General features: G+C 50.9%; 1 protein-coding gene across 1 annotated transcript; it reads right to left on the bottom strand.

The window, feature by feature from the left end:
- Positions 1 to 15,090: 15,090 nt before the first annotated feature.
- Positions 15,091 to 18,672, bottom strand: LOC131831186 (REST corepressor 3-like). Its single transcript, XM_059173368.1, has 3 exons — positions 18,609 to 18,672; positions 16,160 to 16,458; positions 15,091 to 15,689 (listed from the first exon to the last, which is right to left on the bottom strand). The coding sequence occupies exons 1-3, from the start codon at positions 18,670 to 18,672 to the stop codon at positions 15,345 to 15,347; spliced, it is 708 nt and encodes a 235-aa protein (XP_059029351.1). The 3' UTR covers positions 15,091 to 15,344.
- Between the last annotated feature and the right edge of the window lie 440 nt (positions 18,673 to 19,112).

Below are 19,112 nucleotides of genomic sequence, written 5' to 3' on the forward strand. Positions count from 1 at the left end.
TGGCTTGACAGCGGCCCCAGGCTGCCCGGCGCTGTCTCCCATGCTGGGCCCAACAGCCAGCACCCCTGTCCCCCAACCGGCACCACAATGCCGGCCCCCATCAGCATGGGGCTTTCGGCAGCACCCCCAGTTTTGGGGAGAGGAGATAAAGTTGCAGATCTGTGCTCCAGAATTGGGACACTCAGCATCTCAGCAGCAACGAGCAGGGCCCCATTTGGCCCGTAGGGCTCCAGGGCCAGCCTGGGCCCGAACAGGGGGACACCCACGCCAGAGCACCTGTCGGAGACCACTGGAGCCAGCACAACGAACCAGCCTTTGTCGGGAGCCCCGAGTGCTCCTCCCTTCAGTCACATCCCCAGGCACCAGACCAAGCAGAGGTCCAGATCAGACGGCTGCACTTCCAGCAAGGCTGCTCGCATGGACAGGGGCGTCCTGGCCTCTCCTCCTAGCAGCACCCCCTTTGTGGTCAGCACGGCCTATACCAACCTTCCTACCACCCCTTTCATCCCCTGCCCAGAGATTGATTAGGTGCAAAAGAGCTTCACCGTGCAACAAGATATCTTCCTGCACATCCCAGCCCACTGCCGCTGCCCTAGGCTTGACAGCGGCCCCCGACTGCCCGGCGCTGTCTCCCATGCTGGGCCCAACAGCCAGCACCCCAGGCACCAACTGGCACCACAATGCCGGCCCCCATCAGCATGGGGCTTTTGGCAGCACCCCCAGTTTTGGGGAGAGGAGATGATGTTTCAGATCTGTGCTCCAGATTTGGGGCAGTCTGAATCTCAGCAGCAAAAAGCAGGGCCCCAGTGGCCCGCAGGGCTCCCGGGCAAGCCTGCGCCCGAACACAGGGGGCCGCCCACTCCAGAGCACCCTGTCGGGGACCACTGTAGCCAGCACAACGAACCAGCCTGTGTCGGGAGCCCCGAGTGCTCCTCCCTTCAGTCACATCCCCAGGAACCAGACCAAGCAGAGGTCCAGATCAGACGGCTGCACTTCCAGCAAGGCTGCTCGCAGGGACAGGGGCGTCCTGGCCTCTCCTCCTAGCAGCACCCCCTTTGTGGTCAGCATGGCCTACACCATCCATGTCAACAAGAACCTTTCTTTCCCTGCCCAGAGATTGATTAGGTGCAAATGAGCATCACCGTGCAACAAGCTATCTTCCTGCACATCCCAGCCCACTGCCACCTCCCAGGCTTGACAGCGGCCCCAGACTGCCCGGCGCTGTCTCCCATGCTGGGCCCAACAGCCAGCACCCCGGCCCCCCAACTGGCACCAAAATGTCGGCCCCCATCAGCCTGGGGCTTTCGGCAGCACCCCCAATTTGGGGAGAGGAGATGACGTTGCAGATCTGTGCACCAGATTTGGGGCAGTCTGAATCTCAGCAGCAAAAAGCAGGGCCCCAGTGGCCCGCAGGGCTCCCGGGCAAGCCTGCGCCCGAACACAGGGGGCCGCCCACTCCAGAGCACCCTGTCGGGGACCACTTTAGCCAGCACAATGAACCAGCCTGTGTCGGGAGCCCCGAGTGCTCCTCCCTTCAGTCACATCCCCAGGCACCAGACCAAGCAGAGGTCCAGATCAGACGGCTGCACTTCCAGCAAGGCTGCTCGCATGGACAGGGGCGTCCTGGCCTCTCCTCCTAGCAGAACCCCCTTTGTGGTCAGCACGGCCTACACCAGCCTTGTCACCAAGAACCTTTCTTCCCCTGCCCAGAGATTGATTAGGTGCAAAAGAGCTTCACCGTGCAACAAGATATCTTCCTGCACATCCCAGCCCACTGCCGCTGCCCTAGGCTTGACAGCGGCCCCCGACTGCCCGGCGCTGTCTCCCATGCTGGGCCCAACAGCCAGCACCCCAGGCACCAACTGGCACCACAATGCCGGCCCCCATCAGCATGGGGCTTTTGGCAGCACCCCCAGTTTTGGGGAGAGGAGATGATGTTTCAGATCTGTGCTCCAGATTTGGGGCAGTCTGAATCTCAGCAGCAAAAAGCAGGGCCCCAGTGGCCCGCAGGGCTCCCGGGCAAGCCTGCGCCCGAACACAGGGGGCCGCCCACTCCAGAGCACCCTGTCGGGGACCACTGTAGCCAGCACAACGAACCAGCCTGTGTCGGGAGCCCCGAGTGCTCCTCCCTTCAGTCACATCCCCAGGCACCAGACCAAGCAGAGGTCCAGATCAGACGGCTGCACTTCCAGCAAGGCTGCTCGCATGGACAGGGGCGTCCTGGCCTCTCCTCCTAGCAGCACCCCCTTTGTGGTCAGCATGGCCTACACCATCCATGTCAACAAGAACCTTTCTTTCCCTGCCCAGAGATTGATTAGGTGCAAATGAGCATCACCGTGCAACAAGCTATCTTCCTGCACATCCCAGCCCACTGCCACCTCCCAGGCTTGACAGCGGCCCCAGACTGCCCGGCGCTGTCTCCCATGCTGGGCCCAACAGCCAGCACCCCGGCCCCCCAACTGGCACCAAAATGTCGGCCCCCATCAGCCTGGGGCTTTCGGCAGCACCCCCAATTTGGGGAGAGGAGATGACGTTGCAGATCTGTGCTCCAGATTTGGGGCAGTCTGAATCTCAGCAGCAAAAAGCAGGGCCCCAGTGGCCCGCAGGGCTCCCGGGCAAGCCTGCGCCCGAACACAGGGGGCCGCCCACTCCAGAGCACCCTGTCGGGGACCACTTTAGCCAGCACAATGAACCAGCCTGTGTCGGGAGCCCCGAGTGCTCCTCCCTTCAGTCACATCCCCAGGCACCAGACCAAGCAGAGGTCCAGATCAGACGGCTGCACTTCCAGCAAGGCTGCTCGCATGGACAGGGGCGTCCTGGCCTCTCCTCCTAGCAGCACCCCCTTTGTGGTCAGCACGGCCTACACCAGCCTTGTCACCAAGAACCTTTCTTCCCCTGCCCAGAGATTGATTAGGTGCAAAAGAGCTTCACCGTGCAACAAGCCATCTTCCTGCAAATCCCAGCCCACTGCTGCTGCCCCAGGCTTGACAGCGGTCCCCAGCTGCCTGGCGCTGTGTCCCATGCTGGACCTAACAGCCAGCACCCCGGCCCCTCAATTGGCACCACAATGCCGACCCCATCAGCATGGGGCTTTCGGCAGCACCCCCAGTTTTGGGGAGAGGAGATGATGTTGCAGATCTGTGCTCCAGAATTGGGACACTCAGCATCTCAGCAGCAACGAGCATGGCCCCAAGTAGCCCGTAGGACTCCAGGGCCAGCCTGGCCCGAACACAGGGGGCCACCCTCGCCAGAGCACCTGTCGGGGACCACTGGAGCCAGCACAACGAACCAGCCTGTGTCAGGAGCCCCGAGTGCTCCTCCCTTCAGTCACATCCCCAGGCACCAGAGCAAGCAGAGTTCCGAATCAGACGGCTGCACTTCCAGCAAGGCTGCTCGCAGGGACAGGGGCATCCTGGCCTCTCCTCCTAGCAGCACCCCCTTTGTGGTCAGCATGGCCTACACCAGCCATGTCAACAAGAACCTTTCTTTCCCTGCCCAGAGATTGATTAGGGGCAAATGAGCATCACCGTGCAACAAGCTATCTTCCTGCACATCCCAGCCCACTGCCACCTCCCAGGCTTGACAGCGGCCCCAGACTGCCCGGCGCTGTCTCCCATGCTGGGCCCAACAGCCAGCACCCCGGCCCCCCAACTGGCACCAAAATGTCGGCCCCCATCAGCCTGGGGCTTTCGGCAGCACCCCCAATTTGGGGAGAGGAGATGACGTTGCAGATCTGTGCTCAAGATTTGGGGCAGTCTGAATCTCAGCAGCAAAAAGCAGGGCCCCAGTGGCCCGCAGGGCTCCCGGGCAAGCCTGCGCACGAACACAGGGGGCCGCCCACTCCAGAGCACCCTGTCGGGGACCACTTTAGCCAGCACAACGAACCAGCCTGTGTCGGGAGCCCCGAGTGCTCCTCCCTTCAGTCACATCCCCAGGCACCAGACCAAGCAGAGGTCCAGATCAGACGGCTGCACTTCCAGCAAGGCTGCTCGCATGGACAGGGGCGTCCTGGCCTCCCCTCCTAGCAGCATCTCCTTTGTGGTCAGCACGGCCTACACCAACCTTCCTACCACGCCTTTCATCCCCTGCCCAGAGATTGATTAGGTGCAAAAGAGCTTCACCGTGCAACAAGATATCTTCCTGCACATCCCAGCCCACTGCCGCTGCCCTAGGCTTGACAGCGGCCCCCGACTGCCCGGCGCTGTCTCCCATGCTGGGCCCAACAGCCAGCACCCCAGGCACCAACTGGCACCACAATGCCGGCCCCCATCAGCATGGGGCTTTTGGCAGCACCCCCAGTTTTGGGGAGAGGAGATGATGTTTCAGATCTGTGCTCCAGATTTGGGGCAGTCTGAATCTCAGCAGCAAAAAGCAGGGCCCCAGTGGCCCGCAGGGCTCCCGGGCAAGCCTGCGCCCGAACACAGGGGGCCGCCCACTCCAGAGCACCCTGTCGGGGACCACTGTAGCCAGCACAACGAACCAGCCTGTGTCGGGAGCCCCGAGTGCTCCTCCCTTCAGTCACATCCCCAGGCACCAGACCAAGCAGAGGTCCAGATCAGACGGCTGCACTTCCAGCAAGGCTGCTCGCATGGACAGGGGCGTCCTGGCCTCTCCTCCTAGCAGCACCCCCTTTGTGGTCAGCACGGCCTACACCAGCCTTGTCACCAAGAACCTTTCTTCCCCTGCCCAGAGATTGATTAGGTGCAAAAGAGCTTCACCGTGCAACAAGCCAACTTCCTGCAAATCCCAGCCCACTGCCGCTGCCCCTGGCTTGACAGCGGCCCCAGGCTGCCCGGCGCTGTCTCCCATGCTGGGCCCAACAGCCAGCACCCCTGTCCCCCAACCGGCACCACAATGCCGGCCCCCATCAGCATGGGGCTTTCGGCAGCACCCCCAGTTTTGGGGAGACGAGATAAAGTTGCAGATCTGTGCTCCAGAATTGGGACACTCAGCATCTCAGCAGCAACGAGCAGGGCCCCAATTGGCCCGTAGGGCTCCAGGGCCAGCCTGGGCCCGAACAGGGGGACACCTATGCCAGAGCACCTGTCGGAGACTACTGGAGCCAGCACAATGACCCAGCCTTTGTCGGGAGCCCCGAGTGCTCCTCCCTTCAGTCACATCCCCAGGCACCAGACCAAGCAGAGGTCCAGATCAGACAGCTGCACTTCCAGCAAGGCTGCTCGCAGGGACAGGGGCATCCTGGCCTCTCCTCCTAGCAGCACCCCCTTTGTGGTCAGCATGGCCTACACCAGCCATGTCAACAAGAACCTTTCTTTCCCTGCCCAGAGATTGATTAGGTGCAAATGAGCATCACCGTGCAACAAGCTATCTTCCTGCACATCCCAGCCCACTGCCACCTCCCAGGCTTGACAGCGGCCCCAGACTGCCCGGCGCTGTCTCCCATGCTGGGCCCAACAGCCAGCACCCCGGCCCCCCAACTGGCACCAAAATGTCGGCCCCCATCAGCCTGGGGCTTTCGGCAGCACCCCCAATTTGGGGAGGGGAGATGACGTTGCAGATCTGTGCTCCAGATTTGGGGCAGTCTGAATCTCAGCAGCAAAAAGCAGGGCCCCAGTGGCCCGCAGGGCTCCCGGGCAAGCCTGCGCCCGAACACAGGGGGCCGCCCACTCCAGAGCACCCTGTCGGGGACCACTGTAGCCAGCACAACAACCAGCCTGTGTCGGGAGCCCCGAGTGCTCCTCCCTTCAGTCACATCCCCAGGCACCAGGCCAAGCAGAGGTCCAGATCAGACGGCTGCACTTCCAGCAAGGCTGCTCGCATGGACAGGGGCGTCCTGGCCTCTCCTCCTAGCAGCACCCCCTTTGTGGTCAGCACGGCCTACACCAGCCTTGTCACCAAGAACCTTTCTTCCCCTGCCCAGAGATTGATTAGGTGCAAAAGAGCTTCACCGTGCAACAAGCCATCTTCCTGCAAATCCCAGCCCACTGCTGCTGCCCCAGGCTTGACAGCGGTCCCCAGCTGCCTGGCGCTGTGTCCCATGCTGGACCTAACAGCCAGCACCCCGGCCCCTCAATTGGCACCACAATGCCGACCCCATCAGCATGGGGCTTTCGGCAGCACCCCCAGTTTTGGGGAGAGGAGATGATGTTGCAGATCTGTGCTCCAGAATTGGGACACTCAGCATCTCAGCAGCAACGAGCATGGCCCCAAGTAGCCCGTAGGACTCCAGGGCCAGCCTGGCCCGAACACAGGGGCCACCCTCGCCAGAGCACCTGTCGGGGACCACTGGAGCCAGCACAACGAACCAGCCTGTGTCAGGAGCCCCGAGTGCTCCTCCCTTCAGTCATATCCCCAGGCACCAGACCAAGCAGAGTTGCAGATCAGACGGCTGCACTTCCAGCAAGGCTGCCCGCAGGGACAAGGGCTTCCTGGCCTCTCCCCCTGCAGCACCACCTTTGTGGTCAGCACGGCCTATACCAACCTTCCTACCACCCCTTCCATCCCCTGCCCAGAGATTGATTAGGTGCAAAAGAGCTTCACCGTGCAACAAGCCATCTTCCTGCACATCCCAGCCCACTGCCGCTCCCCCAGGCTTGACAGCGGCCCCAGACTGCCCGGCGCTGTCTCCCATGCTGGGCCCAACAGCCAGCACTGCGGCAGCCCAATTGGCACCATAATGCCGGCGACCATCAGCATGGGGCTTTCGGCAGCACCCCCAGATTTGGGCAGAGGAGATGATGTTGCAGATCTGCGTTCCAGATTTGGGGCATTCTGCATCTCAGCAGCAAAAAGCAGGGCCCCAAGTGGCCCGCAGGGCTCCAGTGCAAGCCCGGGCCCGAACATAGGGGGCCTCCCATGCCAGAGCACCCTGTCGGGGACCTCTTTAGCCAGCACAACGAACCAGCCTGTGTCGGGAGCCCCGAGTGCTCCTCCCTTCAGTCACATCCCCAGGCACCAGACCAAGCAGAGGTCCAGATCAGACTGCTACACTTCCAGCAAGGCTGCCCTCGGGTACAGGGGCGTCCTGGCCTCTCCTCTCGTGGCTCCGCCTTTGTGGTCAGCACAGCCCACACTTCCTTGCCACCAACAACCCGTCATCCCCTGCCCAGCACCTAAGAGGACGCAAAAGAGCTGCACCGTGCAACAAACCATCTTCTCCCACATTATAGCCCACTTCCTTGGGGCCCAAGAGGCAGAGGCTGGGCTGAGCCAATCGCTACTCGGAGAAGTATCTAGTGGTGTACTTCCATGTGACACCGATGCAAGACTAGTGTGGAACGGGAGACACAAATCAAGCCTGATACTGGAGCAAAACCGGACTCCCAGCCTGCCAGCCAACATTGGGAAAACTTCCCAATCCCTGACCCACCATTTTTAAGGAAGGTGGGGGCCTGAGGCCTCGTCTGTGATCCCAGGGGCCATGGGCCTTGGGACAGTACACGGAGATCCGTGTCCCTTTGGCCTCCAGTCCCACAGCTCCTGGGACTCCTGCCACTGCCCACAGATTGTCCCTCCCCTCTCCCCACTTCCTTGGCAGAATCTTTAGGTCGTGTTCATTTCATTAATTAAAGCCTGTTCTATTTTCTCTGCATAGCTCCTCTCCTGAGTCTCTTCTGTGGGTCATGTGGGCAAAAGTTGGGGGCCGAATGGATGCTGGCATGGGAAGCCAGACACCACCGTTTCCAGGTTCCCGTGGCCCAGCGGACGGGTAGGGCTGGAAGGACAGACCCTTGAAGAGTGAGTGTAGGTTTTCCGTTTCGGGGATGGGCCTGGGGAGGGCAAAGTGGGGAGACTCACCCTTGCCTATTGGAAGCGCTGCTCCTCTCCCACTGGGCACCCCACGGAATCTTCTTGCTTCACAGCCCTAGGGCGATGTAAAGACACTCCTGGCCTAGAGTATGGGTCTGGCATCAAAGATTGTGGCTCAGGGCAAATGAGGACAGCTTTGCCTTGAGGGTATGACAGCTCCCTGAGCGCTGAGTGACATCCCACTTCATACAAGCACCAGGCCTCCCTCCGTGCATCTCTTCCCTCTGCCAGGCACTTGGGGGCCCCTTCCTGATGGCACTCGGGAGAAGAAACAAGTCACCTGGGCGAGGGAGGGAGCAAGGACGACGCAAGGACTGTCACCCCCAAAACTCCTCGGTCCCATATTGATTAGATACAAGATCACAACCAACGAACGAGGAGGTTATACATTCGTCTTGGGTCTTGTAGGTCAACCAGAAGGAACGGGAGTCCTACATCGACCATAGTCTTGCCGGTAAACAGAGTAGGCTGTGCCTGGCCCAGCAGCATGGAATTTTTGGCGGAGCAAGCGCACAGAAAGGGATGATTTTAGCAGCAGGCTTTCAGGGGGCAGGGGAGACAATGGCAAAGGGAAACAGGGGATGTTCCAGCCTGAGCTGCTGGGCTTCGAGGACGCGTGTCCTCCTCTCCCCCGGAGGCCTGCTGCTAGTTCGGGGTTTCTCAAGGTCATCGTCAAGCATGCTTGCATGACCAGTACAATTTCTCATTAGGGATATTTCAAGCAGCCTATCATTCGGAGGGACGGTTACATTTCCCCCTTTTTGTCAATGCAGAAGCAGCAAGTTCTTGAACCATTAGTCGAAGGAAAGATTTCCATGAGCATCTGAGGACTAAGCACAAAATGATTAGAGCAATAAAAAGTGTCATCATTCCACCTATAATGCCAGCACCAGTGTTTTGATCCAAGCAAAGGGGTTTACATCAGATAAAATATCATTAATCCTTTGAGTGAAACTCACACTTGGAACTGATTGTAAGGATCACAGGGAATGCCCTGAATAGTATCTTGAAGGTCTTTAATATCCACAGTTAAATTACCACCATCATGACTACTAATATGGGTCTGGGATGTATCACATAGAACAGAGTGCTAAGTGAGGACAGGAGTCAGGTGGCTCGTCAGGCTCCAGGTGTGGCCAGGGGGCACTGCCAAAGGTGGTGGTGTCCTCAGGGAGGCATGTGGGTTTCTCCCAGTCTGAGGGTTTTGTGCAGCTCTGAATGGCATGGTCTCCTCCTGGGTTGCAGGCAGACTCCTTGGGTCTATCTCCTGAGTCCTCAATCAGGAGGGCTCAGGGGACAGGTTCCTGGGGAGAGAAGCCTGTAACCCAACCAAGAGTTACCAGCGCTGGGATGGGCGCCCCAGGGGGCTGAGTAGAGGGTGGTTTGGGCCACATGTGAGTGTGGCTTGCAGAGGGCTTTCTCATGTGATTTGGGCTGTGACCACTCGGGAACCCCAGCCAGTCCCAGGCAGTGGGACTGCGGGACTGTGCCACCGGAAATGAGTTCCCCAGGGGCTTTCCAGCCAATTCTTATCTCACAATCTTTCTGCCCAGGGCAGAAAGATCATGAGACTTGGCTGGCATTGGGTGGCAATTTCAGCCACGCTTGCAGTCTAGAGTGCCTTCTCACTAGGTGGGTACTTGTCAGGCCATCCAGGAACATGGGCCAGGTTCATGCAGCTCCCCCAAGGGCCCCTGACCAGGGGAGCATTTCGGGGGAAGAATTGAGGGAGTGGGTCCAGCTGAGAGTCAGCCTCCATATTTGTTGCCTGGTGGGTCACCGAAGGTGGGGGTGGGTTTGAGGGGGCATGCAGGTTTCTCCTGCTCTGAGGGTTTTGCACAGCTCCGAATGGCACAATTTCCTCCTGGGTGGCAGGCAGAATCCTGGGGTGTGGCTCAGTGGTCCCCAGTCTGAAAGGCATGGGGGCCAGGTCTCTGGGGAAGGAAGCCTGAAAACCCAACCAAGGGTTAGGGTTAGGGTGTAGGGGCATAGCAGGCCCAATCTGCTAGCACTGACGCAGGATCCCCAGGGGGCTGAGTGAAGGACTGGGGTCAGGTGTTGTATCAGGCTCCAGGTTTTTTGGCCAGGGGGGCCGTTGCAAGTGGCCTCAGGGAGGCATGTGGGTTTCTCCCAGTCTGAGAGTTCTGCACAACTCCAAATGGCATGGTTTCCTAGTGGGTAGCCGGCAGATTCCTAGCATTTGGCTCTGGAGTCCCTAATCTGGACAGATTGGGGGACAGGCCCCTGGGGACAGAAGCCCTAAAACTTAACTGAAGTTTAGGGTCAGGGCCTAGGGGCATGGCAGGCCTGATCTGCCAGTGCTGGGACAGGGACGCCAGGGGGCTGAGTAGTGGGATGGGTTGGCCACATGTGTGCCTGGCTCATAGAGGGCTTTCTCACAGGGTCCAGGCTGCGACCACTCAGGACCCTGTGCGAGGCCAGGAAATGGCCCTATGGGACCGTGCCACCCAAAGCGAGTTCCCTGGGCATTTTCCTGCCAATTCTCATGAGCTTTCTGCCTGTATTGATATCGATTTGGGCAGAAAGCTCGTGAGAATTGGACAGTGTTGGGCGGCGAGTTGGGTCGCACTGTTGTCCACTGTCTAGAGCACTTTCTCGCTAGGTGAATGTCACAGCTATCCCGGGACATGGGCTGGTATGTGGCTCCCCTGAGGGCCCCTGCCCACAGGAGCTTTCCAGGGGCAGAGTTGAGGGAGGGGGTCTGGATGAGCGTCAGCCTCCATGTCTGTGGCCCAGTGGGTTGTTGAGGGTGGAGATGGACTCAAGAGGGGCATGCACATTTCTCCCGCTCTAAGGCTTTTGCGCAAATCCAGATGGCACTGTTTCCTCCTGAGTGGTAGGCGGAGTCCTGGGGTATGGCTCAGGGCTCCCCAATCTGGAGGGCTTGGGGTACAGGTCCCTAGGGATGGAAGCCTGAAAACCCAACTGAGGGATAGGGTGAGGGCCTAGGGGTCTGGCAAGCCCGACCCACCAGCGCCGGGGCACACACCCCAGGGGACTGATTAGCGGGAGGCATTGGCCTCATGTGTGCCTGGCTCACATGGGCTTTCTTATAGGATTTGGGGCATGACCACTCGGGATCCCGGGCCAAGCCCAGGTGGCAGCCCTGCAGGCCTGTGCCACCAGAAGTGAGTTCACTGGGGATTTTCCAGCCAATTCTCGTGAGCTTTCTGCCCAAATCGATAGCAATTGGGCCCCAAAACTCATGAGAAATAGCTGACCTTGTGCTTCCATTTGGGCTGCGTGCATGCCAAATGTTTGGAATGCTTTCTTGCTAGGTGCGTGTTGCAACCATCCGGGGCCACAGGCTGGGCCCATGCGGCTCCCCTGAGTGTTCCCACAGAGACAAGCTCCCTTGGGGGCAGAGCTGATGGAGAGGTTAAGGCTGACAATCAGGCTCTGGATTTGTGGCCGGGGGTTGGGGGAGCCCTGAAAGCAGGGTTGGCCTTAGGAGGGCATGTAGGTTTCTCTCACTCTGAGGGTTCTATGCATCTCTGAATGGCATGGTTTTCTCCTGGCTGGCAGGCAGAGTCCTGTGGTGTGAATCAGGGGTCCCCAATCTGGAGGGCTTTGGGGCCATCCCAGGGGGACACGCCTCTGGGGACAGAAGCCTGAAAATCCAACCTAGGGTTTGAGTTAGGTTGCCTAGGGGCACGGCAGGCTTGATCTACCTGCACTGAGGTGGTATTCCCCAGGCGGCTGAGTTGAGGGTGGGGGTCAGTCGGTGCATCAGGCTCCGGGTTTGTGGCCAGGGGGTCACCAAAGGTGGGGGTTCCCTCAGGCAGGGCATGCAGTTTCCTCCTGCTCTGAAAGTTCTTTGCAGCTCCAAACAACACTGTTTCCTCCTGGGTGGCAGGCGGACTACTGGTGTATGGCTCTGGGGTCCCCCATCTGGAGGGCTTGGGTGCCAGGTTTTTGGGGACAGAAGCCTGAAAACCCAATCTAGGGTTAGGGCCTGGGGTATGGCAGGCCCGATCTTCCAGCACTGATGTGGGTTCCCCAGGCGGCTGAGTAGAGGGTGGGGTTGTCCAGTGTTCTGAGACAATTCGTGCCACTCATGTGTCTGGTATTTAGAGCACTTTCTCCCAGGGTTCAGGCAGCGAACACTCAGAGGACCGCGGGCCTGGCCTGGGTGGTTCCCCTGAAGCCCCCAGCACTGGAAACAAGTTGGCTGGGGGTTTCTAGCAATCTCACAAGACTTCTGCCCACTCAATATTGTTCTCTTCAAGCCAGAGTATTAGTTGTTTTGAGGAGACCTTGATACCCTAGTGTTAAGTGATCAGCCATAACTAACGTGAGTAATCTACTTCTTATAGCAGGAAGAAACATTAAAATAGTACAACATATTTACTAACTGAACTCCATACTTTAATAAAAACCTTGGCAATTTTTTGTTGTTGTTGTTAAAGAATTTATTTATTTGTGAAAGATATATAGCATGAGAGAGCACGAGGGGAAGTCAGAGGGAATAGCAGACTCCCCATGGGGCTGGGAGCCTGATGTGGGACTCGACCCCAGGACTTTGGGATCACGACCTGAGCCCAAGGCAGTTGCCACCCATGTACCCTTTGGCAAGATTCTTAATATTTTTTAAAATCACGGCTGTCACTTTGTTTACTCTCTATATCTATTCCTAAAAGTATGTTGGCTTATATGAAGATAGAATTTTATCTTCTTTCATCTTTATTCTATATTGTATTTTACTCATTTAATTGTAGGATTATTAATTAAGGAAAAGTTCTGATCAGAACTTACCTGTAATTCCATCCACATTACACTTGAATTAAAGTATATAGAAAAAATATTTTTTCATTAATATTACCAGGCGTATCAACAGTGTGATTTATTTTTAGTTATGTAATGAAAAAAGTACTTGGGTGTAGATTTTTTTCAAAAATGATAACCATGACATGATGAAATGGTCATTAAAATATTTCTAGATTTTGCTTTTTTATAAAAATCAGTATTTAGAATTTCACAGTGAAGAGGTCCTAAATTCTTCATACATGAAATTATATAAAAATAGAAGACATAGACATCTTTAACTCTTTAATCCTTTGATTAAGCAGCAAGCATATCACTCTTCCAGGCCAAACACTGCTTAAACAAAAAAGAAAATTAGTGACATGCAAAATATTTACAAAATATGCAAAGCACACAATAAGACATCTCACTATATACATGTGTCATATTACTAATGAAGCTCAGATTTTTTTACTGTGTGCTCTAGTGTATGTAAATCAAATTACAGCACATCCCTCAGATACAGCATCTTGGCCCATGGCTGGGATAGAACAGATTTTTAAATGAATCATAATATACTTAACAGCTAGACAGATGCTGGTGCTGACCAACACACTGACTTGTCCCACACACTGTATATTGAAGATGTACTGACAAGAGACAAGACAATAAAAGCCATATAGTATGCACGTATGCAAGACAATCTAAGTACTTTTAAAAAATACTTTAGATATTTTAAGATATATAACTGCCCCCCCCCGTGGCTTTTAAAGTAAAAATAAGTATAAATTCTTGAATATTAAGAATTTTAAATCAGATTTTTATCTAGTTACAATCCAAGGGCAGGAACTTTTTAAGATCATCCAATGAGAAAGACAAGACACACCCTGGAAAAAGGTTGTGCCAGAACATAAGGTCCTTATGAAGAGCAGAACTCTAAACTTCAAAATTAAAACTAATCAATGAATTTAAATCTAATAGCTCCTTAAGGCGTTAGAGCCAATGGTAGGAACTATTCTTCCAATATTGGGAATATAGGACTTCTCAAGACATAAGTCAAGGGCTTTAGATGTTGACTATTTCTTGAAGTAGTTCTAGATCTGATGAGAATATAAATGTGCAAATATTTAGCCTTAAGTTCCACTAGTATAGTAATCTAAGTGATCTCTTTGCACAAGTCATGATTCCAATATGAAATCGCCGTATCAAAAATATTAGTAACACATTGTTGAAATACTATTACTTGTAAAATATTCTTTGTAGGTGCTTAATGATTTATGTGTTCAATTAAGACTTGAGATGTTTTCGCTTCTTATAAAAAAGGGGTCTCAGCATTTTACACAATTGTGTCACAATTGTGACAATATACTGATGCATCTTTAGATAACACAGAACAAACCCTTCGATTTATTTTACAAAATAGTGTTGATGATTTAACACTAAACCATACCCACAAGCACAGGTCGGCTGCAAGGAATAAACAAATGTATCCAAATAGTACAATAGAGATTTATCAAGAAAACATCCTTTATATTAAATGCAGACCATATTAATAAGTATGAGGGCAATTTTAAGTCAGATCCTAAACACAAAAAGGGCATTGTAAATAAATGCTTCCATAACTATCACTATCTCCACGTAACTGACAAAATATAATTCTCTTCTAAAGTCCCCAAATATAGGCAACTACTAGTTAAAAGCAGGTAGCATTTTATTTTTATTATTTTTTTATTTTTTATTTTTTATTTTTTTTAAAGATTTTATTTATTTGTCAGAGAGAGAGGGAGAGAGCCAGCACAGGCAGACGGAATGGCAGCAGAGGCAGAGGGAGAAGCAGGCTCCCTGCTGAGCAAGGAGCCCGATGTGGGACTCGATCCCAGGACTAGGATCAGGACCTGAGCCGCAGGCAGCGGCTTAACCAACTGAGCCACCCAGGCGTCCCAGCAGGTAGCATTTTAAAAAATCAAAAGTAACTCCATTTTCAAGGAACTTAAAGACACTGTACTTCAACAAATCTGTATGTAAAATTGTCACGCCAATCCTCTTATTACTTATAGATGACAGGTCAATGACCTTTAAGCAAGGACTTTGCACTAGGACCCCAAAGTGTAAGTTAAAGGTTTAGTAGGTTCAGTACATTCTTTGTGGTTTCATATAATTGCTTTGCAATTGATTAAATTGCTTTCTTTTAAAGGAATATATTAAAATTCCTTTAGAAAAAAAAAGCAAGATATTTTGAAAAAAGGGATACGCACTAAAATTTTTTAAATATGCATTAAATGAACCTATGTCAAAATCTGAAATGCAGGCTATTTATTCTTGTACTCCTAACATAGGAAAATGTTGTTAAAAATTAAATTAAGGAAGAAAGAAAAAGTCAAACATCCTTCAGAAACTTAAGGAGTTTCCACAATTCCTAAGTCAGTATTTCTGTACTAAGAGCCTTGAATATGAAGAGGCAGAAATATAAAGAATCCCAATAAAATAAATATAGTAAAAACAAAACAAAACAAAATCTATATACTTTCTGAAGTATATAGAATACTTAATCTCCTTTTGTTCCTTTTATGAGATCATGTCGCTGAACATATACTCTAGAAAGGAGGCTAACTGTAGGCTTTTTGTTGTATAACATTTAGTTTGGTTGCACAAACCAAAAAATGTCCTAGACATCCACTTATGCTAGCCCCCTGCCACAGAACTAGTTCACAGCCTCAGTATCAAGGAGGACTGTTCTCTTTTGCATCAGTCTGATGAGCACTGGTCTAATGATGGGGTGAAGAGTTACTGTAGCTCTGTCCAGTTTAATTTTAGTGCAGTGAGGACTGTGAATCTGGCTGAATTCCGATAAGGGACGGTGGCTGTTGACCACCAACCGTGGACAACACTGGTCTTGGGTTGAGACGGGGCGGCAGAGAATTAGCAGGGCGAATGAGAGGTGGTGGAGGCTGATTGAAAGTTGGCCGGGGCTGGATGAACCGAGCCTGCTGCCGGAGTGGAGGAGGCTGCCGGTGAAGAGCAGGGGCAGCAGGCAGTGTTGGATGAAGAAGTGCTGGAGGCTGGTTCAGAGTGGCAATGGGGGCTGTTGGTGTTGGAGTGGATGATGGGGCAGGAGGTGATGGACCCAGAGTCCGAGGAGCCTGTGGGGTCTGTGCCTAGAGGTGAGGAAACAAAAATACATGTATGAGATGAGCGTTCCTAATGAACTGAATACAATATAGCTTGGGCTGTCACAGGAAAAACAAAACAAATCAAAACAAAACAAAAACATCACACCAGTGTTTTTTTGGAAGCACAAGCTTCTTTGATTTTAAACAAAACAAAACAAAAAACCAAAAACTGAAAAAGCAATGAAGCTACCAAACAGGCATCTTTATTAGTAATCAGCTTAACACTGGAAATAAAAATAAGACTATGAAAAAACAATACACTCTCCATTCTTCTAGGATCAGAACTTATCATGTCCTTAGGACTTAAGAGTCACGAGAGAGGCACCACTGAGTAAGTGTATTGTCAACCTTTCATGCTCATTTAGCTAGTCCTCTGATAAATTAACCTTACAGAACACCACACAAAATGATGATTCCTCAACTCATATTAGCTCAAATTCCATACACAAACACACCTCCTCTTCTTCATCAGTGCTCTTCCCTGATGGCACATTAGAAGCAATTTTTGTCTCCTCCCCTAAAGTAGAAGCATCACCATCACAAGCCTGGGTTCCTTGTTCTGCTTCCCACTCCTGCAATACCTCCTCTAAGTTAAACCGAGGCCTGTAGTTTACAAAGAAGTTCTTCACTTGGCCAACAGTCTTGTTGCCAATTACGTCTGCAATAGCTTGAAAATCTTTACCATATTTGCAGACACCTGGAAGGCCAAGTAAATAATACACCTGTGAAGGATCAGTACGGAGAGCTGTGTGTACTATACATCATGCACACACAAAAGATACCAGCAATGAAAATCCTTTCTCATAAACTCTGCTCATTTCTCAATTCTGAGATAGAGACTAAGATATCAGGGTCACAGATGAAAACTATCAATTATGTCGTTTCAGCGAGCCAGCCACTTGTCTTCAACTGAACAATCAGAAACTTACCATTTTTTACATACTCAGTTATTTTCTCCAATCCTCTCTTGAACTCTCAAATACAGTCCATTTATTGTAAAACATTGAATTTTTGTTCCATACTCAATTCCACATTCATTTATTTCCCTCGTAGCCAGTCACCTAAATTTGAGCAACACCATTTGTAAACAAAACTGAATGGGAATGAGCCATCTGTTTTATCCCCTCAATGGATTGAGTGGGTGGTCTTAGAGTCCCCCCATTAAGAAAAGCATCATAATTTTGGTTGTAATACCAGCTTCAATTGGTTTTCTTGCCTAATCTCACCAGGGCACCAATGAATAGAAATGAGGTAAAAAGAGAATCATGACAATGTGATTCGGCAAAAAAGGGAAACTATTTTTCAGAGTTAGTTGGATTTCAACTCCTCTAACAATTTCAAAGACTGTGTATGAGAAGGAGTCTTAGCTGTACTTTATTGCCTTAAGAGTAAGGTTACAGTAGCGACTACATGTACTTGTGTTTATCATCACTACCTTAAATTTAATGACTGTACATTCAGTTATTTGGGAACCTAACTTTTTGTAATGGAAATTTTATTGGAATGAAAGATTGATATTTGATTTATGAGCCTGGGATAGTCAATTATACTACAGAATTTGGAATGACTTTATATGATCAGATGGATAATAAACTGCTCTTAAGGGAATTCTAAAAGGACGTTCACTGACTCATCATTTAACTCAAAATACAGAAGGTGTCAAAAGTGTTGACTTTACAATTTCATAACTGTTTAAAATACCAGAAAACATTCATTAATTAGAGATTAGAAAGGGAAATAAATGATACTTATGATACTAAAAAGTCTATAATATAACCTAAGCAACCAGAATCATGGGAATTTAAATAAATTCAATATGTATACAATCATAGATGAGAGAATATAAGGGTATGTTAACATCTCAGGAGAAATGCTAGATTCATATCTTACAGATACCCAATTACCTTAAAGCATCATCAGGATATGACAAAATTCTTGTTTTTAATTTCTGCCTTTATTTTATATAGAGAATTTGGGAACGAATAATCTCTTGTTTATATTCAACTAGCCAGGCTTGACTATGGGCAATGCTTTTATCTTAAAGAGCATTTTGGGCAGGAGGTTTGACATTAAGCTAGAATGATTTTTACTACAGAGTTTGGGGGTCTGTAAACTGTGCTCATCTGCTCTGTTCTCAGAGGGAAAGACATACACATGATAATAAATTATGGCACATTATTTAGCAAAATAAGTTCTTTTTAAATTCATAAGCTGATTTTCAGTTCAAACTCCACAATTGAGTAAAAAGTCTAAGGGTGACCAGGTTCCACTAATTCCACATCTGCAATAAAAATCCAAGGGTATTTCATATCAGGAATTATTGCTATATATTCAAGTACTTCTCTACTACTTATATTCTGGAAAATAACAGCTCATTTGAGATTGCTGTACTGAAAAATAACTCCTAATTAGAAATCAGACACAGAGTTCTATCGATGTACTATTTTTTACAAGGAATATGTAATTTATATTCTAGAAATGACCAAATCTACTGAATACATGAGTTTGGAAATGAAAACTTCAAATAAATCTAAGATTAGTTCTTCTGTATTATAGCAAGAAGTCACATTAAGATGGACTCCAAATACGAAGACATTACAATCCTCAGAACACCTATTTATTTAGCAAAATATATTACAAAACCTACCAATAAGTTGTCCCCATGTCTGATTCCATTTTATTTTCTCTTGTTTCAGGGACTTGATCTTGTTAGCAACACTGCTGCACTTCCAGAATTACAGACCCCCAAATATAAACTACTTCCTATTGGAACCTTAGTTTTCCCAGACACTCTGAATGTCAAGGATTTTTTCTAAGTCACCTAGGTTCTGAGACACCCAGGTATGTTTATCATTAACTCATGTATGCCATATAAACTGCTTGGTAAAATCTCAAGGCTCAGACCATACTGCAGACTTCTGTCGTCTGGTTGAGGATCCCACTGGTGTCCCAAGAACACGCAGGCCATCGGGGATGTTAATGTGCTCAGCCTGCAGGGTGGCAGGGCAGGGTCTGGAATAGCTAGAGCTCCTTGACAGTTGTTTCTGGACAAGAGCAGTCTCATCCATTTGCCCTAGTGTGTTGTGACAAATTTCATAATTTTTTCTGTCTGCCATGAGGTGAGAAAAGTTGGGAAGTACTGTTCTAGGAAATATAATGCTTAGTGCACAGGAAGCGCTCAGGAAATAGGATTGACTTTTCTTCCCCAAACCACAAGAGTCACATATAGCTAACGTCTTTATCACCTTCACACTTCCCATGACGCTGGTTCAACAACATATTTTGTTTAGAAGGTGGAATTCTTAATTCTATACTGTGGCTGATAACTAGGTAAATGCTAGTGAAATACCAACTGAAGACTTAACTGGAACAGCTCTTCCTGAAGAATCCCTAGCAGGGCTTCTGGAG

The sequence above is a fragment of the Mustela lutreola genome, chromosome 5 (genome assembly GCF_030435805.1).
Source record: "Mustela lutreola isolate mMusLut2 chromosome 5, mMusLut2.pri, whole genome shotgun sequence".
Classification (NCBI taxonomy): Eukaryota; Metazoa; Chordata; class Mammalia; order Carnivora; family Mustelidae; genus Mustela; species Mustela lutreola.